Below are 27,531 nucleotides of genomic sequence, written 5' to 3'. Positions count from 1 at the left end.
CTTTTTGTCAAACTAGACTCATTACTTTTCTCAACCTGTGGATGACTAGGGTTAGGGATACAATTAGCTCCTAGTGTTAAACAATTCTCTGTCAAATCTGGGGGGGGGGAGAGAAAGAGAAAAAACACACTCACATACACACATAGCCTACAGGCTGGGTTTACTTCTAGATTTATTTTTTTTTTTAATATAGTCTGTTAACAATGTTACCAAAGCTATGTAAATACATTAGCATAAAAACCTGAGCCAATGCTAGCTATCTTACTTTCTCTTCAGTGACATTAGCTGCTACATAGGTAGCATAACTTGATCACAGTAGTATAATATTACATTATTATTTTTAAATTGCAAACTCCCACTTTTAGTAAAGTAGTTTATTCAGTACTTCTATTTTAATTTCCAGTCTTTTTCTACTTAAGTACAGAGTGTGAGTATTTTTGCCAACTGTGACGTGACGACATCCACCTGCCAAAACTCAAAAGAATCACGCTAAAGTTCACCATTTTGCCGTTGTGTCAGTTGTTAATGATTTCAAAACTGAGCGCATAACAGAGGAATGCGTCCGATGTTATTGAGTAGGCAGCGTGTGTGTACGTGTGGAGGGGGAATTGATTATTTGTTCCTCTCTGCATTGCTTCTCCCTGCGGCAACATTGAAGCGAGCTTGGATGATCACACATGCTGCTGCGGCACCGGGAAAAATAAAAAAAAAACAAATTCTAATGTCCACACACCGCTTTATTAGCCCATAGAGAGCCAATTAAACCAAAGTGTTACAATTTCACAATAGAATTTGGCAGCTAGTTGTGAATGAACCTGTAAGCTTGGCTTGTAGTTGAAGAGGCTGCCATCTATGTTTCTATGTTGACAAAACTAAGCCCATTAGTCACCAAACAGGTCCAGAAAGCACAAGTTATGCACACTCGGCGGACACACTAACGGCATCCAGTTTCATAACTCTATCTAATACAAAAACAAAGTGGCCCACATGACATACTTTGCAAGTTTACTGCAGCAACAAGCTCAAAAGAAACCTGCCTAACATCCAAATAAAAAGTAACAGAATGGGGTCTCGAAGCTGAGTGATGAATGATCTTGCCCTCTATGTAGGACGAGTCTGTCTGCAACTTATCAGAAGCCACAGAAAGAAGTCCTCCCGCTTGACAGTATTCTGGGTCAGCCAGCCTCAGGGGGAGCTGAGAAGCTGAGCAGAAATGGCCTTTTGCTGGCCGTGCGGCACACTGTTGACATCCATGAGGGCTTCCAAAAGCGCATCGGGCGGATGTTTCCATATTGTACATATAGCATGTTCGTGTCACGCTGTGTTGAGTCAATAACAGCCTGTGGAATGTCAATATTGAGACCAACAGTCATCATCAGTGCACAGATGGTTCCCATTGTTATATTCTTCTTTGTTTTGCTTGATATGTCAGTGAGTGCAGTTCTGTTCTGTCAGTGCACCCTTGATGATAATTTGACTACATATAATGTTTTTGTTTTTTTTCATCTATCTATGCCAGCAACGTTTAGTGACAGCAGGAGTTCCACACAAGGACAAATTTGTTGGTAGTGAAAGAAAAACAACTTTTCAAAATTTCAGTGAGACTTCTGCTCATCTTTTATTTGTTAACAGTTGCGTTCTCTGATGCACCTTGACTTTGGCGTTCAATTTTAATTTCTTTTATTCTGGAATTACTATTTATTTGATCAGTCTCTTCAATTTGTCATCAATTTTCCCCTTGTGGCCACATCCAGGGAGCTTGGCTACATTCCAATGTATCTCAAATTTGCAAATAACGTGCAGCTGCAGTCATGGGAACATCAAACTGCTTGGAGATAGGTGAGTAATCTTTATCTTTAACTTGCTAGTCTATAATTTTCTTTCTAATCTCCTGAGATAACGTTCCCCTTCGCTTCCTGTGGTCCATGTTTAGTTTTTTGTACATTTTGTACATTTCAGAAATTTGATTTTTAGAAGAAGTCTGTTTAGACACAATTCCAAAATTAATTCCTGATTTTCAATGATTAATTTTCATATTTCTTAACATTTATTATGACTACTTTTTTTCGGCATTTGATTATTAATGGTTTTCTTCTGATTTTCTTATTTTTCAGAGGATCAACAATTTTATCCAGGCATGCACATCAGAATAATAATGTGTTCAACTAAGAGAAGATCTGTGAGAGAAGATCATCACTATTTTAATATATGTATATACTTTTTATGACATCTTTTTTTGTGTTGTGTCGTGAGATTTTTCAAGCATAAAACTAGACTGGAGTATACAGTACAATGAAACAGTCCACATCAAAATGGATGAGGAGTATGGCTTCTTTCATGAAGTTAGAATGAGGGGGGGGAAAAAAGAAGCAAATATTCCAGTACAAGACAATACTTCAGATTCTTCATTCTATATGAATGAAACCACTCATTTATAATGTGATATAAAGGGGAATAATAATAATTTTTCTAAAAATGTCTTATTAGAAGAGCTCTACTTTCTTGTTTTTCCTCACCCAGTCTAAGCAGTCACGATAACCCACCATGCTCTGCAGTCAGCTAATGTGCTGATCAGATCGGAGGCTGATTGAGATAGAGGTCACGTCACCTGACTGGCAGGTTATCTGGGCCAGCGCTTCATGTGGTGCACAGCATCACACCTGCTGCAAGGTTGCAACAGTAGGCGAAAGTCTCCCCTCTCTCTTCCAAAAACCGCAATGTCTTTTTCAATACTTTCCTGCAGTATTGGCTGGAAAAGTTCTTGGTTGTTGGTTTTTTTTGTTTTTTGTTTTTTGTTTTTTTTGGAAGGGTGAAATGATCTGGTCCTACAAAACGGTGGCTTCCTCCATGGCATTGACCCATCTGTGTGAGAAACAGGTTGCACATGAGGAAAAAGTACTAATAACACTAGAAAATGTGTATTTATATTTAATTGAATTCAATTCGAGGATAGAAATGATCACACAGTGGTGTCTTGGGATACGAATAACCAAACTTACAGATTTAAAAAAAAAATTGTTGTTGTTTTTGACTCAGCTGAAGTCATTTCACAACAAACAGCAGTTGTCAAAAAAATATTGCCACTCCCAGGTGAAAATTATTCTTAAACCAAATATAAAATGACTCTTTTATACAATGTGTTTAAAACAGATATGTAACTTCGCTTTAAAACCTGCTTAGCTCAACTCATTTGCTCCCAAAAACGTATGAATATGTTGTATTTTAAATGTTTTAAGTCACAAAGACGTATTTATATGGTTTTAATTGTATTTTTTTATGCTAGATCATACAGAAAGCTTTGATGCAGCCTCTCAACTGCAAAGAACGGGTGAAGCAATGGTAGTAATTACAACAACGGCCAGCGGGTGGCAGCAGAGTATGAGATCAACCAGGGCCATGTTAAAACAGGCTGATTTCCTCACTGTTCTAAGCAAATTTGTGAATAATGATGAACATTAGCTATACTCTATTGCTAATTTCTGCAAAACAGAAACAGATTGAAGTTTATTTTTTTTTTCTAATCTTTCTTTTGGTAGGGTCCATGTTTTTATAGAAATAGACCACAATATTCAGTGGGCCTTGCGAAATCAGTTAAAATCCAGTAAAACATCCGGGAGAGAAGGTGACAGCTTCTGTGAAAATGGCAGGGAGTGAATGAGTTAATGCTAACACATAATGGGAAATGCCATAGACGAGCTAACGAATACCTTTTAAGCAACTGATGTTGAACACAAACAGTGGCTCAACACAGACAGACCTAATCACAATACTCATATTATTTTTCATTTGTGAAAAATATTACTGCTCCTTACTGAGTAAGTAAAAGTAGTTGTGAAACTCTTTTTCCTTTGAATGACTCAATTATACTGACCCCTGGTGGCTGACTTTTATCAGGTAGAATATTATGGAGCGCCATTTTTCTCATTCAAATAATTATGTAATACTGCACCTAATGGTATTTCCATTCATTTAACTATGGAGACAATTTTTGAGATACTGTACGATTATTTTGACAGTGAACTTGTTTCTCATGGCAACTACTGTTTTTGAATAGCAAAAAATAGACAACAAATCCTAATTGAAAAAGAATCTCTAAATTCCCAAATGCTTGCCAGTAGGCTGATGTCAGTCATCATGATTTGAAGTGGACGTTTGGCGCACGTTTCTCACCTCTGGGCTGTAAAGTTGTCCTCCGCTTTAAACGTATAGAATAAAGTGTTTTTGTGATAAAGCTGGAACACATTGGAGGCGTTGTCATCTCCTTGGTGGTTGTCTGGTAGCTTCACTGTAAAGCCCAATAAAGGCAAACTCTCCGAAGCCACCTTCTCCTGTCGATACAACATCATAATGCACATAATGTAACAACTCACATTTTATAAAAATGCATTTTCAAATGTGCTATTCAGGTTGAAGGGGAGTGCATGTGTCCCCTCACCTCTTGGCCTCTGTAGGTGTAAAGCACCTTGTCTTTTAGGAGGAACCACAGCCTCTTCCAATTTCTCTTGCTCTTCTTGCTGCGATGTAGACTGCCGCTAATGGAGCCCTCGTCGGACACGGTCACCTGCAGAAGGAGTTTTGCCTTAGCGGCTATTCGATTTATCATCACCGTGTCTGTCGTTGAGGGGGAGGTGTACCTGGTTGAAGGTGAGCATGCCTTTGCGATGCCTCCAAATGTTCGGAGGGTGGATGCTTTGGAACACGGAGGAGAGGGGACGAGTGGAGCGGCTCACACGAGGGCTGCTATTCGCCGGGAGGTCACATGTGTCCTCTCCTGAAGTGGAGATAGACACTTTTGAAACAACCGCGTGAGTGCAGTTGAGGTCATAGCAGACATTGTGAAATATTGGCATTTTTGGGGGGGAAATATGAATGATGACTAAACAGGGACAATGTCATTGCTTTCTTTTTGCTGTTTCATTTAGTGATTGCGCAATCCTGAAACGCCTTATAGCTTCATTTGAATACTATTACAATTTTAAACAAATGTCTTTTGCTTGATTGTGAATGTTTCCTTGAAATAATGGTGTCCATCTTATCTTACAAGTTCAGCCAGGCAAAAAGAAAGTGAACTTAAAGTCGCATGTATATGCAAAAGTTACTTATGTACAATTTATGACTGATATCTAAAATAAATGTATTTTTTGTGTATTCAGAATTGGCTGTACTGATCACCATATGCACACACTGACTATAACATTAGTGAAACCTCGCGTATTTAATTTCAAAGATAATAATGATCAATTTTGACATTTGTAATAAACAAATGTGTTAATTCAAGCTCTACTGCATCTAGGAGGTATGTTGAATAGTGTACTTAGATTAGATTACCGTACACAGAATTTTCTATTTCGCTGCAAACCATTTGCACTTTTTTTTTTTTAACAACCTCATACTTTCCTAATCTAACATTATTTTTGTATAGCTCAATTTTATTAACTCATTTGCTCCCAGTAACATGTAAATACGTTTTTTTTAGGTGTCCCAAAAACGTATTTATGTTTTTTTGTTTGTTTTTTGTTTTTATGGTAGAGCATACAGAAGGCTTTGATGCAGCCTCTCAACAGCAAAGAACGGCTGCAGAAATGGTAGTTATTACACAAACGGCCAGCAGGTGGCAGCAGAGCAAAGGAGATCAACCAGGGCCATGTAGAAAAAAAGCTCAATTACTTACAATTTTAAATAGATTTGTGAAAACTGATGAAACTTAGCTATATTCTAATGCTAATTGCTGAAAAATGGAAACAGATAGAAATGTACTTTTTTTCCTGATGAAAGAATCTTTCTTTTGATAGGTTCCATTTTTTTTTTATAGCAATACAACACAATATTCTGTGGGCCTTGCAAAATCAGTCGAAATCCAGTAAAACAGCCCGGAGCGAATGGGATGGCTTCTGTGAAAATTGCTGGGAGAGAATGAAGTACTCCCCTTTCTTGAGTAACATACCCCCCTGTAATGGAATGTAGCTTCACAGCGCCCTCTAGTGTTAACAAGAACAAATGCAGTTCCAACCTGATGTCACCAGTGAGAAAAAAAATGTTTGGTTGTGTGATCATAATTGCAATAGTGCGACTTTTCACACCTCTCTTCTTGAGCTCGTTGTAGCAGTGGTCACACACTTTGGCCATACGTTCCTTCATGTACTTGAGAGGATATCTATTCTTGGAGCAGCTCCTGCAAACAATCTGTACCAGCAGGAGGTATATACATAAAAGCAGCAAATTAAAAAACAAATATTGCTTGGCACGTTATTTGCATGGCAACTCACCCTCCCACAGCTGTGGCAGTGATGTCTACGGAGAGTTAGGCTGAAGTCCGACGTGCAGTTCATACACATCATCACTTGCGATACTGGGACAAGCGTGGGGGGCTTTTCTCCTAAAGTGACATGCGGATGATCTCTGGTCTGCACACACATACACACACACACACACACGAGTGAGTTCACCCAAATTTGTTGCATGGTGACATACGTGAATGAGTTATACTTGCTTACCTCTCCTGATGACACAGATCCTCGATTGTGTTCGCTCACGGCACGACTCAAAGTGTAAAACCAGTCTTCTCTTTCAATGAAGGAGCTGTCAAATAACACACATTCTTTCACTACATAAAAGATTTGAAAATAACACGAACTTTAATTGGTTACCACTGAAAGAAATGATCATACAACGATCATCTCACTCTCACCTTGCAGACAAGGTGATGGAGATGTCATTTCCTTCCATCCTAAGTGCATGTTGGACATTTTCGACGATGGGCTTGCTGACCTGAGCAATTGAGCCATCATGAATGGAACAAGCAGATTTAGATTTTTTTTTTTAAATATATGTATAGAGAGAGAGAGAGAGAGAAATATATATAGTATTAATATATAGTATTTTACCTTCAACCCAGTGAGTGACAGAGTGTTCTTCAGTCTGTACTTGCCATCCTGTTGCGGGTAAGTGTAAAGTAGTATGTCGTTCATCTATAAACATAAACACAAAAATAATCATAATACGTCAATACAGAGGCAGTAGAAAAACATTTGCAAACAGAACAGGAAATATTAGATATACTGTATAATATATACATTCATTTATAGTGTAAGGAATAAATACATAAATCGATCAAATGTTGTAATGGAAGCTATTCTCCATTAGATGGCAATATAATCATTTGTATTGCATCTCATTGACTATGCCGTTGGCCCGTACTGCACTTTATGTTCTTAATCAAGCACACAAAAATGTAGCACACATTTTAATCACCCACCATATATCACGGCAATCTTTTGATACGTATAAAAATGTACACACTGTGCTGTTAACCTCCGTATCAAATCAAGTGGATGTGAGTTTTAGTGTGTGTCATGAAACTCAAGCTCCAGCAGGCATGTTTTATTATGGCGTTATTAATAAGAGCTGATAAAACTTGATCACCATCAGAAGGACAGAAGACAGACACAACAAAATTTTTACGAGCAATTTTGTGTGTGTGTGTGTTTTGGGGTCCTGACAACAAATTAAAAAGAAAGGAGAAGTACTGAAATGTAATGATGGCATCATTTGTCCAAAATCCCAACAAATAGAACTGACTTTTTTTTTTTTTAAGTGTCACAGGAAGTCAGAATCCAGAAACATCCTGTCAGGAAACTGCTCTTAATAGAGCAGTCTGCACGTACAAATAGGCCAGAGGGAAAAAGATATGGCGACATAAGCCTTACGTGTCTCCATTACATGAACACGGTTGCATTATGAAGCAAACATAGTGATTGGTGCCTTCACTTACAAGTTCAATTCACTGACTCAAACACATTCTCTGCTTTTCTTGAAATTAACTCATTCACTGCCATTGACGGCAAAAGACGTCAAATGATGTATTTTTGCTGGGCTGGCAGTGAATGACAGAAAAGAACAGAAATTACATTAAGCTGCTGTAAAATACCAATAAAAGCACTCGAAAGTATTGCACTAAAGCACACACCGGCAGTAATAATGTAATAAAATGTATTTTAAATTAAATTTATTCATATAAATTTCCGTAATTCAACTATTTGAATTTAGAGAGCTACAAAATTTTGCATAATTAAGTCATTGTCTATCCACCGCAAAATAGAAGCTATTCATTAGCCCGACTATGGCATTTTGCATTGTGTGTTAGCATCAAGCTAGTAGACTACCCTCAATGTGGCTGTTTTAAATACACAATGTGTAATTCTTTATTTTATGTTTAATTTGAGAGTAAACTTCAACTGGCATTGGCAGTAAACAGCTCAAAGTCGCTTTTGAATAGTTATTCAGTATCTGCCAAACTGTTTGTTGTGAATTGAGTTGAGTTTGGTGCGCTCGTTTTTCAAATAATTTCTTGCAAGTCAAAGCAAGCTTATACCACAAATATTTTGTGGCTGTGTGTTTGTGTTTGACGCAGATAACTAAACATGTCTGTTTACAGAAGTAAAGTTTACCAAAAACAGATGACGAGGTTGCCGGTTCCGTCTGCTGACCTTCATCAGGGTGCCCTCCTTCACAAACACCTGGCACGAAAAAAAAAAAAAAAAAATGACACACAATTATTAGTCACTTAGTAATTTCAACTCAGGCCAACAGGGGATTCACAGCTGAGTCACTCGTGTGTAAAGGCCAAAAGGGGTGTGGCCCTGCGGGTGGTCTGAAACAATGCAATCTTGTGAGAGTCATACCCGACCAGGCTGAAGCAGGTCCCGCTGGCCGTGAACACTGTACTCGATGTTGACCAGACGCAACAAGTTCTCCTAACAGACACAAATAGAGGATAGAGCAAAGTTATTGCCATTTTCATTGCCATTTGTCACCAAAAACTACTTTTTTTTTTATTTTATGGCAGGGTGGGACATTACATTCTTGTACAGCATCAACTAAAGTTGCAGATTCAGACTTTTTTTTTTTTTTTGGTTCTTTTGTTAACGATCAAAACACATACAAAGTAAGCAGACTTCCCATTCATTGTAGTGATTAACCTCCTAATATTATTATAATATATAGAAGGAATAAGTATTAAATTGATACTTTACTTATTTATCCATTTTTGGCAGTCAAACATGAATATTTTGCTATAATAAATTTGATATTTTCATTATTTTTCATGTACAATTAGTACGTTTAAAAACACATTTTGCAACTTGCTGTCGACTGAAAATGACATCACAAGGGCTCAGATAACCAATCACAGCTCAGCATTTGAATGTCACATGACCAAACCTAGAAAACAGGTGAGCTGTGATTGGTTATCTGAGCCCTTGTGATGTAATTTGCAGTCGACAGCAAGTTGCAAAATGTGTTTTTAAATGTTCTAATTGTACGTGAAAAATAATGAAACTATCAAATTAACAGACAATTTTTTTTATTTTTTTTTTTGCTATAATGGCCTAAATAAGTGAAGTATGCCTTTAAAATTATCTGGCATTGTTTTTGGGGGGAAAGTTACTAGAAACACTAGTGGTATCAGTACTTAGGATGGGTTACTATACTCAAGAGTTGAGTACTTGTACTGGTATCTGTCTGAAAAATGAATATCCATAATATACATTCACGAAGAACACGAGGAAATAGCAAACTTCCCTATTTAAAATAATTTGAATTGTTTATGTAATATTCTATTTTTTCAGATTGTGAAGTTGAGGTTTTCATGAGCTGTTATAATTACATTTATTTTACAAAAAAATAATAATGAAATATTTCACTTTGTATGTAGAGAATTAATTTGTTGACATAAACTGGGGCAGCTGAGATGTATTGTAGCAAGCCACTTTTTTTGTACTTCCAGTTTTGTAGTGTTTTTTTTTTTTTTTTTACTTCCTGTGACCTGCACCCTTGGTAGCCATTTCGGAGGTGATATGTAGTGTCACATCCAAGAACTTTGCGACAATGATTTTCCATGTGAAGCTTGTGTGACTTGCTTCTTGAGTCAGAACAAAAGAGGAGCTCATGGGAGAGTTAAGAGCTGTGCATTTGTCATCAACCAGGAGTAGAGTATTGTTGGGCACAGCGTCCTGCCCAGTCAGCGTATTCAGCCATGAAGAGTCTCTCACTCTTCATTTAGGAAATAAATTACTTTCTTGTTCTGCCTTTTTAGTATTTCTGCGTTGAAACAGTCATGTTGTTTTGGTGCAGTTTTGCCATTTGTTAATTTTGCCAGCATGCAAATGGGACGCCTCAATATTCGCTAATATTTCATAAATAAATCAACCACTTCAAAACAAAATACTGTATCTCTTCTATTGAGGTCATATTGGAAAATGACTTTTAAATTGATATAACAACCTACTGTATGTTGCCAGAGTCAGAACATAATGTGTGATCAGTCTTCAGTCAAATCAGCTTGAAAACAAAATATTGATACTCACCCCGTGTTTTAAACTGTCATTTGCCTGGTCTGCAATGTCCGCCACGATCACGACAGCAGCTGAATCAAGTCAAGCAGAAAGAGGGGGAGAAAAGCACAAGAACATTTCATGTCATGTCTGCATTAAAGGAGAAGTCAACCCCTGAAAAATGTCTTGACAATATGTTCTGTGTTTAAATACAGTATTCTGGTTGATATTGCGTTTGTGGAATATGAATTATGCAGCAAAATCCAGCAGCTTTTTATTAATATCAGATGGTGGCCATTTTGCCACTTGCTGTCGAGTGAAAATGACATCACAGTCGCTCAACAACCAATCACAACTCAGCTTCAGAAAACAGGTGAGCTGTGATTAGTCATTGCCTGAGCGACTGTGATGTCATCTTCAGTCGACAGCAACTGACAAAATGGCTGCCCCCTGAGACGGTTAAAAAAACCACTGGATTTTGCTGCATAACTCATATTTCACAAATGTAATATTAATCTGAAAGTCATGTTTAGACCAGTGAGGTTACATATAACATATTATTGTCAAGAAATTGTTAAGGCTGACTTCCCATTTAAACATTTGCGAGCCACTGGGGAAGTAAGCGAAAGGTTAACTTTAATTTTGTCGGTCAGAAAATACGTCATTCTTCCTCTTCACTCGGCCGATCTTTTTTATTTTGTTTATTTTGCAAGTATTTGTGCTTATTATTGTACTTTTTTTTTAAAATTATTGCAATATATGTTTACAAATAAAAATTGCTAACTAAAATCCTATTATTATAGTCATAGTTTACAGTCTTGACCTGCACTACCCAAAAAAATAAATAAATAAATAGCCAAATTATGAGAAAGAGCGCTCATTATGATGCAATGCAATTCTACACCACAGCAAACTGCAACCACAATAACAAACCGATTGCATGGCTCATCCTCACAGATTCTTTTATGCATGAAGCACCTTGTTTACTTGTTTGCTGCCACTGTGATGATTTCCAGTCGCTGCAAAAATGTCCACTGGTGGCTCACCTTCTTCCTAGTAAAGTCATCTAAATTAGCTCTCTCAAGGCCATCTCTCCATGCCAAATGGAATAAATTCCCCATAAAGTCGCAGACGACAACAAACAAACACAGGCCAGTAAGACTCCCTTGTGAGCAACAGCTTGTGTCCATACTGGCTTTATTCAGCACGTTTATCGTACCTTGGGTGTCCTCATATTCTTGCGAATCAGGGGAGAGGTTGTTCAAGTAATCTGAAAGCAGGAGTGACAAATAAACCTATTTACAGAATCTAAAAAGTGAACGTAATTTATTTTTCGAAGTGTAGTCACCTGTAAGGATCATGCGGTACTGAGCCACACGCACGATCACCTGCAGGAGTCGTTGCTTGAGAGAAACTGTTTGGCCAGATGGATTCTGCTGCTGTGAACACAAAACATCATCTCTTGTAGCACTGCAGTTACACAAGAACATCACATTAACTGTGGACAATAAAAACAGTTTGAGACTGCTAGCTGAATGTGCAAAAAAATATTGTGCAAACAAAGAAACTTTTTCGACAGATTTTACCATAACACAATATTTCAGCTCAGTCGCATGGTGGAATTAAACATGAATGGGACAAAACTACTTCCCTCTATCTATTCTCTTGTATTCCAGTTGAATTTGTTTGAGTGATTCAACTCAAATTTTTTTTTATTTGCTGAATCATACAGAAAAACTGACATTTTTCACAAAATAAAAAAAAAGGAAAAACTTCAGTTTATACTATATTTCTTGCAGTATCCGCCACATAATAAAGGGAGAGGGTTGGTGCAGAAGAAAGGCAGCTTGGGAGTGACACACCCTTCTTCATGGTTAAAAGACCTTTACAACACAGGAAAGTCAGAATGCACGTGGACGTCGAAATGTCAACTGCATTAAAAGCAAGTGGTTGCTGAACCAAGGGGAACAAAAGGCACCTTTGAGTGCTGCCCTTTGAGGGTCTGGAGGAAATTCAATTTGAGTTTTTTGTGTACCGTGGAGGGATGAACTTTGTATTGTTATGTGGGCGTTACGCCAGGGACGGGCAATGTATGGCCTACAAACGACCGGCTCTGTTCTTTAGTCCAGCATGGTCCTGTTGTATTCGTTGCATGTATTTAGCCATTTTTCCTAAAATTGGTCAATTAATTAATACTTATAAATATAATAATAATAAGAATAATAATAATAATTTTAAACATATAATAAGAAAATATATAATAAGATTCATATAATTATAAGAAAATCCCTTCATCTACAAATTAAGGAAGGCCATTTAATGCTAGTATTTTTTAGTTTATATTTTATTATTTATTTATTTTTATTTATTTATATATTTCTCTGAAATTGGTCTTTTTTTTCTCCATTTTTATAATTGGTTAATGGATGTAGTGTATTTTAAGTAATAATACTTATGAATCTACTACTACTACTACTACTACTACTACTAATAATAATAATAATAATAATAATAATAAATTATATAATTATATTCAAATAATTAAAAAAAATCCCTTCATCTTAAAATTAAGGAAGCCCATTTAATGCCAGGATTTTTTATTTTTATTTTATTTATTTATTTATTTCCCTAAAATTGGTCAATTATTTATTTTTCATTTTTATAATTGGTTAATGGATGTGGTGTATTTTAAGTAATAATACTTGTAAATATAATAATAACAGCAACAACAACAATAATAATAATAATAATAATAATAATAATAATAATAATAATAATTTTAAACATATAATAAATTCATCGAATAAAAAAAAAAAAGCCAATTTAATGCTACTATTTTTTTATTTTTTTTTTATTTTTTTTACTGAAACGGGACAATTCTCATGACCGCTATTTTAGCATGGACAATACATTCTTAAAAGCTCACTTTGAGATTCCCTTGGAGCACACTAAATCTATACATAGCATGAGAATTGTTACTGGTAGTGGACCTAATGGCAAGTTATAATTATGAGATAGGATCTCATTATTAAGACTTAGCAGCTCAGTATCATGACTCTTATTTATTTATTTATTTATTTAAAACAAAAAGTATTGGAACACTGCCCATCATCCTTATCACCCCTCATGTGAATTTATTCATATTCACAACATACAGTATGTTCTAGTTCACCCAAATATGTTTGATGGGGTTGAGGTCTTGCACTTTTAATCCCCTCCATGCATAGACCTTTCTATGCATTTCTATTCATGCACGACAACAACCATCCATTTTCTTGACCGCTTATTCCTCACAAGGGTCGCGGGGGGTTCTGGATCCTATCTCAGCTGGCCAATCGCAGACGACAACAACCACGTTCCCTCAAAGTTGGAATTCTACAAAAATGAAGCAGTTGTGTATTATATGTCAGGTATGCACTGACCTCAAACTTGTGGACGATGGCCGCAAAGTCAGCTGAGGTCCGACAGCTCTCCTCCAGCAGGTTCATACTTCGGTCGTAGTGCCCGATGTAGTTGGTAAATAGCAAAAACTCTGCCTTCCTGGAGAGGAAAATGTTCGCAATCTTCTGACTTTCCTCCCTGCATCGACAAACAAAAAAAAGAGGGCACATACATGTCACGCTCTCTGAGTGCCATTAATGCAGTATGCGCAACGGAAGACGTGCGGAAATTCAATTTAGATGTGACATACTGCGCAAATTGAATGTAATTTGAAGACTTCTCACCACTGCCGAGTTCGATTTTCCAGCTCGGTGAGGATTGTGCGGTGCAGGAGGTAAACATCAGGCAACTCGTTGAGAATCTCACAAAGTCTTTTTTCATCCAAAACGGGCTCTCCATCATCCGTCACTGCGGTCCTAACTGCTTCCCGAAAGTCCTGCGGCACGGGGGCGGCTTATTTTTACAAATGTACAACCTCTTCATTAAGAAATGTCCAATTAAGGCACAATTTCCTTTTGCGTATTTTCACTTACTTTGCCTACTGCAACATAGGGGGTCTGGTTCATTAAGCTAACTAGCAGAATTAAAAGGAAGTGAAACAATCGCACTAGTTAAGCCCTCATTAAGAAAATGAAGCTAACATTGGCAATGACTCTCATCTCATGTACCTAAATGATCAAGTAAAAATAAAAAGGAAAACGTGTATTTACTCTATGATGGCATATGGGCAACTATCCACTTGGGGCATTTTGAGGTGCAAGAAGTTATGGAAAAAATTGATGGGGAAAAAAAAAAAAAAAAAAGAGAAAAGAAATTACTTACTTCCTGAAGAATCTTGAGCGCTTTCACGTGCCTATAAACAGAAACATTCAGAATGATTTGAGCAGGAACCCAATTGAAATTGAATAATGATGAGGTAATTTACAGTCTCTCGGTGTCCAGTAGATCCATTGCGATGTAAAAAGCTCGAGATCGACCGTCGATCTGTAAATTTACAATTTTTATGGTTTTGTGTAACTTAAATGTAAACAAAAGTTTGCCATTGTTTTTTGTCTTAAATGTACCTGTCTGTCATGGTTGCTTTCACCACCTGCGTCTTCCTCCTCCGAAGTGCGTCCGGCATCTTCATCAGCTGTTGTGGGTCCATTGATCGTCATCCCTGGCCCGTTTTGTGGACCGGCCGCAATTGAGCACACTTTGTAGGCTTCTGTATAGGCACTGCAGAAACAGAGTGAAGCATATTATGTTTGTAGTCATTAGGTGGATTATTATTATTTTACAATTTGTTGTGTTCTGGGGTTGGATCCCATAAATGCAGACACAAATAAGATTTTAACTCTTTATTCACATAACATCGAGAGGCGTAGAACAAACTTGACTAGACGAGAAACAACAAGAATGTATCAAGAACCACGAAACGCTAGGCTAGCTTGGGCCATGGAGTTGCACAGAGGAACAGATGTAATAATCCGACAAAACGCACACTTCTCAGTCAGGCTTATATAGACAGTGAATCGATCAGATTGGCTGTGGCTAGACATGTGGGTAACAGGACTGACATGGAATTATCTGATTGGCTGTTGACCAGATAAAGAGATTAAAGATTCCTGACATCACCTAGCTTCTGACGTCACATAGCTTAAGACCAGTTGAAACTAGATGCTGGTTACATCAGTTCAAAACAGAAATTTGACCATACGGTCATGACCCGAACATAACGCTGGCCCCAAATAACACACAGACAAAACACGGTCATGACACAATTATTATGTATACAACTACAATAACATCAAACTACAGCCACAACAATATTCTATATACAGTATTTGTAATGTAAAGGCGGAATGTTGCTACAATTACAATCAGGTGTGCCTAATGAAATGTCCCATGGGTGCATGTGAATAATGCTCTAATTTGACGATAAATCAGATTGTTTTTATTTGCCATCCAAGTCCTTTGTGATCGGCCATGTTGAAATATCACCACAATAAACATTTGGAGTGTTCGAAGCGACTGTGAATAGTTGAAACGTTGCAGCTTTACAGCGACCAATAAAGTGGCCCCAGCAAGACCTGGAGTGACAATCGCGCTCAAGTCGAGTCTGCTAGTCCTCTACAGGGAGCCCTCGATGTATGTGCTGACTGGCTGAAACTCGACAGGGAGCGTGCGCCATATGCAAATAAAATGCCTCTTTACGTTGCAGCGGTGATGCAATTGTGATCACAGAAAGCATCAACGGATTTCTACCCCACTGAGATGCAAATGAGCGACATATGAACAACATATGTGCGCATCGTTACAACGCTACGGCTCATTACTGACTACCAGATAAATGTTTGGATGACGACATGCGGACACATTCTATACTTGTCGAGTCTATCGCTGATTTTGTCACTTCTTAAATGCGAACACGGAGCAAAACAAACTGCCATAAAACCTTTAACGAAGAGACAAACTACTCATTCTCCGTCTGCCTGAGGTTCATGGCTGAGTGTGTTAGCTCCAGTGATAGCTTCTAAAGCAGCTGCTAATAGCATGCTTTCAGGCTATTGCAAAGCTAAACAAGACTGAGCACAGAACCTTCAGATGCCTCATGAACTATACTACTGTATCCAAAAAAGTACACTTACAAAAATGAGCAAAAATAAGAACTACATGTTGGCAGTAAACACAACTCAATAAACACCACAAGCAGTTTAGCAAATAGGGAATAATTCTCCCCCCCCCAAAAAAGAGGCTTTTAACTGTTTATTTCAACCCCAAGTTGGAATTTACTGTTAAACTGAATTTAAAACTAAGAAAATTGGATGTTGTGTAATTAAAACAACCATATAACTTTAAGCAAGGAAAGTCCGCTGGCTTAATGCTAAAACACAAAGCAAAGTGCTAGAGTAGTGCTAACAAATAGCATCGATAGTTGTAGTGTTATAACTTATATAGGGGTGTCATTTTTGTCAGGACCCACATCATATTTGAACACAAACATTAGAACAACATGAGGAGACAATAGGGCATATATTCTTTATCGTTTATCTAAAACAATAACATTTTAATTTACTGAGTGAGTTGTGACCGTCTTCTTCGTGTGTGTCTGTTTCTGTATTATACTGGCCTCTGGTGGCCGAGGCAGGCCCACCAAGAGGACAATGTAAATTTGGAGCGGATTATGGCATTTCTAGCCATTTCAGTGGCAAAAAAATGATTTAAAATACAACCGTGTTCGTAGGTTAAGCCACCATTGCACTGAATTAACATAATTACCAAGCTGTTCAATTCATTTAAGTCCATCCATTTATTATTTTCCTCGTGTTTGTCCTCATTGGACAGGTGTAGTCTATCCCTGCTGCCTTTTCGATTGTCCAAAGGTGTGAATGGGAGTGTGAACAGTTACTACTATAGAAAGTGGATGGATGAATGTAAAAAGAACCATGGATAGCTATTTTAATCATTTTAGAATTACTAGAAGTATTGACCTGAAAAGCATGACCAGTGTAAACTACATTTCTCTTGTGTGCAAACTAACATTCAATTGATACCTCTGTACTACTAATTTGTGAGCTTGTGACTTGTTTTCCGAGTGCAGACAAATCACACGAGCGAGAAAAACAGCAGAATGCAGAGAAGATATAATCTTGTGTTCCTGAGTGGACCAAGAAGAGAAATGGCTCCAAAATGCTGTGGCTATTAATCATTCCGAGTGGACTGTATGACTGCATGGGCATGGCCAACAGGAATGCAGGGAAGCGGGCGGGAGTGTTAATGTCAGCATAGCATCACTGATCATACCAATACATGCTTTTCCGCTATTTGTCGCAAACACATGATTTATGAATGAAATCACTTCCCCAACAACCAAGTGTATCCACTCCAAACAGCTGAGTAGAGAATCTGCATGTGTAGTGGTATCAAAACATACATTCATACGGTGCACGAGTATAAGCAATGTCACAATATCCATGCATATCCAAATGTAGTCCCAGCATCAGAGGACACACTTTGGCTGTTTATAATGTATTATATAATAATATTTCATTATTAATAATAATGTATTATTATTATATTATTAATAAAATATTATTGTGTTATTGTCTGCCACCCTCACATTCTACTGTAGTATTCTGACTTTCAGTGTTTATGGCCTGAAAAGGCGGGGCCGGCACCGTGGGTGTCAGCAAATGAGAGTTTATAATAGGTTAGTTTACAATTACCCCCAAACTACTATTTTTAGAACAGCGCACTGCGCGTGGGCGTGGCCAGTTGATTTTCGGACAAGAAACACGGGCAGGCAACTGAGGAAGTGTATTCGTACGAGGCAAAACTTGTGAACTGACTCGCTATTTCACCATAAATATACTTAACAGACGTATTATGGTTATAATAAACCTCTGCTGCTTTGGTGTCTGCTGCTATGTGATTGGCAATGTGACTGGGATCGAATGAAGGGAGTTTACAGAGGAATGTGTACGCTGGGTTCAAGCATGTACAATTAAACGGCAGTGATTTACACGACCAGTGTCACCGAACACACCTATATGTGCTCTCTACATTTTGTCATTGGAAATGGGCCAGCAGCTGAAAATCCAGACCCACAATACGAGCGACTGCAGGTATGTTTATCGTCTGCTTTCTCATGTTAGCCTTGCTAGCTCCTATGCATCATGGTGAATTGTAAATACACCAAAAAAAACAACAACAACTTTAATTTACCTACAGAGACCACTGCTGCTTAGATGTGAAAATTAATATGAAATATCAGCGCTATAGAACCCTATGCCTACAACAACAGGATTTTTGATCAGTGTCACTAAGATATGAGTGGTCACTGTGGCACCACGCCACTTTAACAAAAGCAACTAGACAGAAGTAACAGCCCGAGGGTCGGCTTAAATTCTTCCAATGAAATTCGTGACTTCAATGTGTTTCCTTTTCGTGAAAATTAGCGACTAACACGATATTAGCAGTCATCTAGATTGCACCGGAGTGCCAGCAATGATCACACAGTAAATTGTACCTTTGATGCATGGGTTTGGAATGTGGGAGGAAGTGACGAAACCCACACAAACACATGCAAATTCTAATCAGGGAAAATTAAATTCAGAACCGAATTGTACACGCACACTAGTACATTTCCGTTCACAATGGTAAATTGTATTGGATTCTGAACAGATCCGAGGTTCACCAAAGAGTTGTGCTCAACCTCACACAGTAACTCATCTACATCATTCCACACTCAATACAACTCACCTCTCTTCTTCCTGTTCAGACGATGTAGCCTTGACATCAAAACCAGGGAGACTACTCATGTCCACGTAACCATCCGTCTCATTGGCAGATGACTGCACCCGCGTGGGTCGCTCAAAGAAGTCTCCCAAAGGCCGCGGTCGCACGGGCCTCCACTGTGGCACCAGAACATTTTCGTAGTCTGAGTTCACAGCAGGAACGTTTTCATAGTCCGAGGTATCTGCATTGGGGAAGGAAATGGAGCGAGGTTTGGTGAGGGGCAGCGGCGAGAAAGGCACACGGGATCGCTCCTCAAAGGATTCCACTCGCACCACACTGCGATTGAGGAAAGCCACCGAGCTTCCTGTTCTTTTGGCGTCCGGGTAGAATAAGAAAGCAGGTGCAGGCTCAGGTGATGCTTGAGGTTGGCAAGTTGAGCGTTGGAGTAGTCGCGGGGAACTAGTAACGCTGTGTCTATCCGGATCCAGCAGTCTGCTGGGTGTCAGGTGCTTGGACTCTGTTGATGACTCAGACGAGGACATGTTAGAGGGCTTGCTCTCCGCTTTCCGCCTAAATTTCAGCATAAGGAAGCGCTTAATAGAGGATTTCTTCTTTCGGTTTTTCTCTGACGGGTCCACGTCAATGAGGAGTGATGGCGAACTCTTGGCGATGGGTCTCTTGGTGATGTATGCCAGTTCAAAAGGCGGTGGGATGTCCACCACAGACGTGGGTGTAGACAAACCATTGGATGACATAGGTGAGCATCTAGAGAACCTTCCAAAAGGAGAACCTTCAGAACCTCTGTGGGAGGAACCAGGCGTGGATGTGGAGGACGAGGGGTACAGGGGGAGATAGTGAGGTTTGGGGTAGCCCTTCAACATGGGGCTACTGCTCAACACGGGTCCTTTCTGACTGAACTTGGGTCCGTTTATGTGGCGCCCTCCTGCCTCGCTGTTCATGTGATGCGACAGAGAGCAAGAGCGCATCCCCGATGCGCTTCGGCTCAAAGGAAACACATTTTCCCCCTCGGAGCTATCATCTCCTGGATCCTCATAGAGGTGGTCCTCACTGATGTCTGTATCGGTGACATCATCCGCCAAAGAGTGCCCGAAGAAGTCAGACTTTCTTGGTACAATCAGTTGGTTTCCCGTAAAAGAAGAAGTCAACGAGGTATCGGAGTTGCAGAGCAGACGGAATTTGGGTTGACAATATAAACGATTCAACAAAGCATCTAGTCTGTGTTCTTCACTTGTAACAGATCTACTTCTCTGGTATCCTACAAAGCCTTTTTGGCCTTGAGTCTTGTAGTATTTCCCTGCTAAAGCACCTTGCCTTGGTGGTGAGAGTGGACTGCCTGGCATACCGCAAGTTTTATTCTGATTTGGGATCACCTCTTTCTTGATAATGTCCTCTGGAGACACATAATAAGGCTCGTGGCTTTGACAGTCTTCCAAGGCGATTTGCCTCTTAGCTTCATGACAGATCCCCTTCTGGCCACCAAACAGAACGTCGTAGTCTTCATCAACTGCACCATTTTCGTGGGTCTTACAAGAAGGGATTCCATCATTAGGAGTGGAGGCTTGTCGGCTGGGTTCACTAAGAACATCATCAGTGAGAGATTCGGCTGTGTCGTCCAACTCTTCCCGCCTCTGCCCCATGTTCTCCATCCTGGCCCCTTTTTCCTCGTCCACACTGTTAACGGATATGTCTCCCATTGAGAGGCCGTCCGTGTCGGCCAACGCCTCGCCCGCATCCTCATCCATGTCCTCTGTAACGTCTGTGGTGTCAATCATCTCCACCGCATCCTCCGAGTCAGTGGTGAGCCGGTCCTCGCTGGTCCACAGCGTGTCCAGGGAGTCCACTTCCTCCGTGAGGGCGCTGTCCGTTAGTCTCCAGTCTTCATCCATCTTTGGAAACATCTCTTCTTCCTGACCCTCATTTAAAGTTCGTCTTTGTGACGACACTTCATCGTGGTCAGAAACCTCCTTGTTGAGACTTGTCTCTCCATTGAGACCCCCGTTAATGTATCCCTCTGGGATATCTGATAGGAGGAGTTGTCTGCAATGGAGTTTCAGGATAGGTTTGGGAGCAACAGAAGGTTTGGGACCCCTGGCTGCGGACATTCGCGTCACGCGGGCGGGACAAACAAGTGTTGGCTTTGGAGCAACACAGGGCTTGTTGGCGCAGTCTGAAGGAACAACAGGAAAAGGAAACAGTAAGATGATGTGCCTTAAAATAGATTATGGATCACTCGAGGGGTGTCCCTGAAACGTCAAATTATAACGTGTACATGCGTATTAATTTAAATTCTTACCAAAGTTTTGTCTGTCAAGTTTTAAAGTGTACATTTGGTCCTTTAGGTATATTTCGAGAATGCTTGTCCACCCTTTGGAGGAACAATAATGGAAGGGATTTCCCTGAGTGGCTTCCTGTGATTCAAAGCCCCTTAAAGCAACTGCTCATGCATTTAGAATGCAACCACTGTACTGTATCGTATGTATTAGAAGAGCAACGTAGACGTGATGAATGTGTTTCATTTAGCAAACATAAACACAGGAAGTTGAGTACGGTTTCCCTTATTTCCATTTTTATAAAAACAATTCAAGCACCAATAAAATTCATTCATAATGTGGTAAAGTAAAACCAAGGTATCAATAGACTAAAAGGAATCAATTATTGAATGTTGCTAACTTTATTCTTTACTACAAGGCTGAAAAAACTAAAACATGAAACACATATTCACTACTTAAAAACTTTGTGCTCTGGCTGATGAATATAATGTCAATTAAATCTTGAGCTTACCTGTGTTCATTTTGATGAAGCAAACAGCTCCCACATGTCATCCACAGAAGCAGCTTTCGAAGAACTAAATATTAAATAATACTAAAAGGATAAAGTGCCCGAATGTCGTTTTAACGGTGGGCAAAACACTCAGCTGGTGTTCTCTGTGTCCTCACCATTCAAGAGACGCCGCTGCTCTCCTCATGGCCACACACATGCACTAACTTCGTGTGTGCGTGTGTGTGTGTTAATGGTGAGCTTGAATAAACTAAAGCTTTAAAATCACAAAATTAAAAAAACAAATAATAATTAGCATAATTATTACAAAATGTATTATTCTCATTGGAAAATTCAATAATAATAATAATTATTATTATTATTATTATTCAGTCACAACACTGATTTTACCTTGATTTTTATTTTTAAAATACAATCAATTATTTACAAATATACAATAATATGCAAGCATGATAAAAAGTACTTTCTAACCTGTAATCATAGTTATTATCTTTCTTCACTGATTGGCTAGGAGAAATCACATGGTTCCCTTGGCATCTATGGCAGTAAGTAACCAATTATGGCCTCTTCCCTTATTTACTACAGATAGTATCACTTTCTGTCTTTGTACAATATATTGAAAAGACAAACAATCCTACATGATAGACTTGACTCCCTTTTAACTCACTTTTTTTGCCCATTCTGTGGCAAATAGAGAGAATAAATAAATATGAGAATATGTGAAAATAAAAATACAGTATATACTTTAAAAAAAATCATTGTAAACACATAGTCTTATTCATTCCTATTTGTAATTATAAAAATCTACAATTCACAATTGTGGTATCTTGAATTGATCAGTGTTGCATTTCAAATAATGTGCCTCTAAATACAGGAAGTGTGGAAGACGTAACATCAACATATGTACATGCTACATTAGCAAACCATATGCGTTTGGATAACATGCTACCCTAATCCATTCTCATTTTCCCATAGAAACTTATAGAAATACACACGACAGCCCGATTACCAAACCATCGGCATAACAGGAAGCTATTCTCCCGGTTTCCTGAACCTCACATCCTTATATATACATGACATTCACATGTAAACAACCTGAAATGCAGCAGTGAAGTCAATAACATTATGTTTTTTAACTAAAAATATGTGCTTGGGGGGGATAAAATATTAAATAATTCCCAGTAGCTCCCCAAGACATGGATGTATTTTACTAGCCTGCTTAATCCCTGCAAATGCATTAATCATTTACTGTCGTTTTAAACAGAGATGTCAGTGTTGGCCTTATTGATAGTCATAACGTGGCTCCACTTTTGACCCCCATTGGCTGGCGCAGTCATTGTGTTTTTATAATAAGTCTATCAGAGCGTAATGGCAGTTCATTCCATAAACATACTGAAGAAAATTATATGAAGTGGCCCACACAAGTATCGGCTGAAAATGATTAGCCTATACAAAAAAATGTTAGCTTGCTTGTTAGTTTATGTTGCTATTGCTCATAAATGGATGGATGGATTGGATATAATCTAATAAACGGGTAAGACAAGACAGCTCAAAGCTTTGCACACAGTCTAGTTGGCTGTGAAGCTTTAAACAGAAGAGTGAGAACACACCCTCCTTGGGAACGGTCTTGGCTCCAAAGAGGGACAGGAAGGAGAGGATGTACTTCCTGCGGCAGCTGAACAAGTGCAAGCCCACCACCACCAGTGAAGTCATCATCTCTATTGAACGGACTGTGCTTACCTGCCCACCTCATTTGCAATTCTGTGTGAATGTTGGGCTGACTGATGACATGAAACTGCTAATTAATTTGTAGAATAAATCTGATATTACAATTAGCACCCAAGCTAAATCGCTATACTTACTCTCTCAGCCTATCAAATTGTTTGTCATTAGATGGTGCAAGTGTACCTAATAAAGTGTTGTTAAGTGTGTCAAACAAGCATGGTGATGTTCAGATAGCTAAATCAAAGATGTTCCGTCTGTCCGAGTGTCTCCTGTTTGCAACAGGCGAGGAAGGAGCACGTCTCCTCCTCTCAACTGCTCGGAGGTAAAACAATACGAAAGGCTTAAAAAAGGAACTTCATCTTGATATACTTCTTCCTGTCACTGTTTTGCTATTTTTCACTCAAACCGGAGCAGGGCAGAGTGGAACTAGCAGTATAGTCAGTCACCTTAAATGATAGGAATGGACCCCATGGGTCTTACGTTAAAGGTAAAAATTAAAACGCCGCAACACTGATGTGTTTTGCATTGTTAGCTTTAAGCTATCAATCTATCTTCTGCTGCTGTTTGTTGTGAACTTTCTCAGAACATATCTCAAATTATTGCTTACAAGGCAAAACAGAACCACAGGTCATATCTAGAAAAGCTTGTATCTTTTGGCACCACTGTTTTTGTTTTTTCTTTTTCTTTCTTAATGTGCAACAGATTAAGAGATGACTGCTGTTTACTGAAATTCTGTTGACGGCAACTTAGTAAACCAATAGGAGGCCTGAAAACAACAGTCTAAATTTAGTTGGCCTTCACAGAAAGAAAGCACAGCTGGGAGGTTGTTTGTGCTCCGTCAGGTCATGTGTACAATGGCATATCTTCTTACAAAGGAAAATCGTAGAAAAAATAAGATTGACAGTGTGACGTGCAGGAAAATACCCGTTTTGTGTGGGAAAACTCCAGGTGTAGCATTAGTAATAGTGTTTTTCTTATAAACAGGCATTAAACAGTTAATATTATGCACACATGCCATAATGAGCAAAGAACACAACATTATGACAGGAATTTATTCAATTAGTCTCCACTTTTGGTCAATTAATCACAACTCTTATAAATGAAGGCAATTTAAGTGAACCTGGCGCCTCCAAGGTGAAAACTATAATACTGTATTATGTATCAATTTAAGCTAAATTTGTTCAATTTAATATTTCTTGCACAACTTTTTTTGTGTTGCATGGATGACAACAGGATATACCAGTAAATTGTAGCTTCTGCCATCTAGTGGAAGAGTATGAAATTGTTCTGCCCATCACAATAAAGTATAGATACTGTCATAGATGAACAAATATACCTGTAACTGAAACAAGTAGAGAACATCACAAATTGAAATTGTCTCGTCAAACAATAATGACAATATGCCAGTTAGCTTGTTTTTTTTAAGCAGTCATGACACTTTTAGCCACTATCTACTAACAGCGAGCTAACTTTAGCTCCTCCCCCAAATACTAAATATGTTTAAGTCAAGTCATCTTTATTTATAAGGGCACAAATTCCCCATACAAGTCAATATTGTTGCCCTGTGGGGTATCTTCTTGAAAAAAAAAAAAGACAAAAACCAAAAAAGCAAAACACAAAGTGCTAATTCTTTGATGCTAGCTAAAATGAAGACTAGCAAGTTAGAACTCCGGCACTCTATGGAAGTGAACTGACCCCCCCAAGTGTCCAAACAATGTGCAGTTTCAGGACCAGTACTGTGTGAGTAATTAGTATATAAAAGAAAGGACCCCCAGAGGTCCGACGTGCGGAATCAGGCTTAATGTCAAAGAATACTTGGATGGCTCGTTGCTGCAGCTGTTCACAGCGGGGCAGCGAGCATGCTGGGCACTTTCCAGCACACACAACCCCGCGTCACTTTCATTCCTTTTTTTTTTTTTTTTTTTTTGCCCCCCTTTGCAACACGAGTGCAATTGACAAGGCCATTAGGAGCGGTCATGCGGTGTCAACATTGGCCAGATAATGTGCTGGAAGAGAAGGACGGAGGGCCGAGTGTTTGTATACAAACGCCACCCTGGAGAGTGGACACCACACAAAGTAGCATCACACCTCTGTGGCTTTTTGAACTTACTTTGTGAAGTTAACTCTTCATTTGCATTCATTCAAATCTTTCCACTTGTACTGTTTGACAACAATTCAGTTCAATAACCCGTGTGGTTTGATCCATAAATGGCCATAAACTGCAATACTGTAATGTAGAGCAATCATAAAAAGGTGTCAATGTAAATGTTAATATGGTAAAATGACAGACGGCTCATCACATGCAACCTGCTCAAAGCGTGCTGTTTTAGGAACACTTTTGTCATGGTTCAAACTCAAACAAGGCCTTCAACGGTGAGGGGTTTTTAATTAAGCCTGAGGGCACTTTTACGACGCTGCACTCTAATGGCCTGTCCAGGAAGTGAACTTAACAAACTGAAAGTGGAAAACAAAGCCATAAATAGTTAACCTGGTGAAAGTTACCTGAGGAACACGGACAAGTGTGTCAACCTGAAGAAGAAACACAATTTTACAAGGCAGCCAATTGAAGACAAAAATACATTATGAGCTTTTTGGAACAATTTAGGATTCCTCCTTGAATTGCAAGCCATGACCATAAAAACAAGTGGAGGGTATACGGGAAGTGCCATTAGGGATAATAGGTCATTAAGACTCAACTGGTTAAATCAAGCATATTGAGGCAACAAACACATTTACAAAAGCGCCCCAGGATATTAAGAGATGGTCTCTTAAAGAAAGCCAATAGTTACAACATTAAGTTCAAGTATTTTTTGTAAGGTCTGAATAAAGTCATATGCAGTCAAGATACTTCATTCAAGTCTAGTGCCCCAAAATGTCAAACAATTTGTAACAACCATCCTCACCATATTAATATTTAATAGTCATCAGAATAGAGTCAATACGACCGGCGCCAAATCGCATAGAGCTGCTAAAACGTGATTAAATTAACACTGTAAAAATTATCATTATGCAAACAGCAGTGGACATCGCGTCCCGAGAGGCCTCCGCATGCTGACGGTCATTTTTCTTATTTTTCCATTATGTAAGCAGCAGGAAGTCTTGGTTGGATTAAAGTGACACATCCATGCGTTGATATCATTTTTCAGTATAGTGGCGCTATGAGAGGCAGGGCGAGGGGGGAGAAGGGGGGTCTGTCACTACAACACCCACTCCTGCGTAAAAGTCACTCGATACACTAAAGCGGCCAGTCAGCATGCCGCCACTTGAGCGCATGGTGGACTATCGCTTCGACAAGTTTGTTAATGGATGAGAGTGTAGTGGCTGCAGAATGCCGTTTCTATTATGCTTGAGACTATCACAAAAAAGTGAAAATGGCAGCATTGTGCGATTACAATAAAGAGCTACGCCCAAATCACACTAGCTATTATTTGCGTAATGGATCAATATCTCACTATAAAGTACATTTGGTGTTCATCACAATCACCTAGTCGTCATCATGAAAATGTAGCAGAATATTTCATCTGAGGTCTAAATATAAGTGGCCAAATGTGCATACATAAGTCTCTTAAGTGATGAAATGATTGTAAAATCATTTCATCACGATATACTCCATTTTCATAATCATATTCATTGACATAAAGCACCTTACCAATATTAGAAACTGGTTTGCTAAACAGTAGTCAGCTTGCTAACTAAATGTCAAGTGAAGATTCACCACGTGCTCATTAACAATGCTACCATATTAAAATAAAAATGTCCACCCTGTCGTTTGTCGTTGTCCAACTTGTCAGCAAGCCCGCATGCTTTACTGTTAGCATGTACATTGTCTGTTTGCAGTTAATTTATCCAAAGCAAAATCGAGTCAAAATAAAAATGTGGGAGCTTGACCAACAGGATGGGGAAATCTCAAAAGTATAATATAGTGTAACATAATAAATATTGACTAATATTGTCATTCACACTGAAAGCCATTGGTTGATTGCATGTACTGAAAGTTTTTTTTTTTTTTTTAAAC

At 38.8% G+C, this 27,531-nt stretch overlaps 1 protein-coding gene across 2 annotated transcripts; it reads right to left on the bottom strand.

Annotated features, from left to right (window-relative positions):
• Window positions 1-271: 271 nt before the first annotated feature.
• fgd5b (FYVE, RhoGEF and PH domain containing 5b) lies at window positions 272-22,066 on the bottom strand. 2 transcript variants are annotated; one of them, XM_077528932.1, is made up of 21 exons: window positions 21,795-22,066; window positions 19,017-21,180; window positions 14,837-14,990; window positions 14,698-14,756; window positions 14,595-14,625; window positions 14,057-14,208; window positions 13,754-13,910; window positions 11,680-11,770; window positions 11,551-11,601; window positions 10,365-10,423; window positions 8,682-8,753; window positions 8,448-8,516; window positions 6,885-6,968; window positions 6,689-6,768; window positions 6,495-6,579; window positions 6,267-6,404; window positions 6,081-6,183; window positions 4,635-4,771; window positions 4,436-4,561; window positions 4,171-4,328; window positions 272-2,862 (listed from the first exon to the last, which is right to left on the bottom strand). In XM_077528932.1, the coding sequence occupies exons 1-21, from the start codon at window positions 21,802-21,804 to the stop codon at window positions 2,826-2,828; spliced, it is 4,017 nt and encodes a 1,338-aa protein (XP_077385058.1). In that variant the 5' UTR covers window positions 21,805-22,066; the 3' UTR covers window positions 272-2,825. The 2 variants fall into 2 exon arrangements, with proteins under 2 accessions (XP_077385058.1, XP_077385059.1); XM_077528933.1 differs by having other exon boundaries at window positions 4,463-4,561.
• Window positions 22,067-27,531: the final 5,465 nt, after the last annotated feature.

The sequence above is a fragment of the Festucalex cinctus genome, chromosome 8, assembly GCF_051991245.1.
Source record: "Festucalex cinctus isolate MCC-2025b chromosome 8, RoL_Fcin_1.0, whole genome shotgun sequence".
Lineage (NCBI taxonomy): Eukaryota > Metazoa > Chordata > Actinopteri > Syngnathiformes > Syngnathidae > Festucalex > Festucalex cinctus.
The sequence above is the reverse complement of the archived record's forward strand: the minus strand, read 5'-3'. Positions and strand labels throughout refer to the sequence as shown.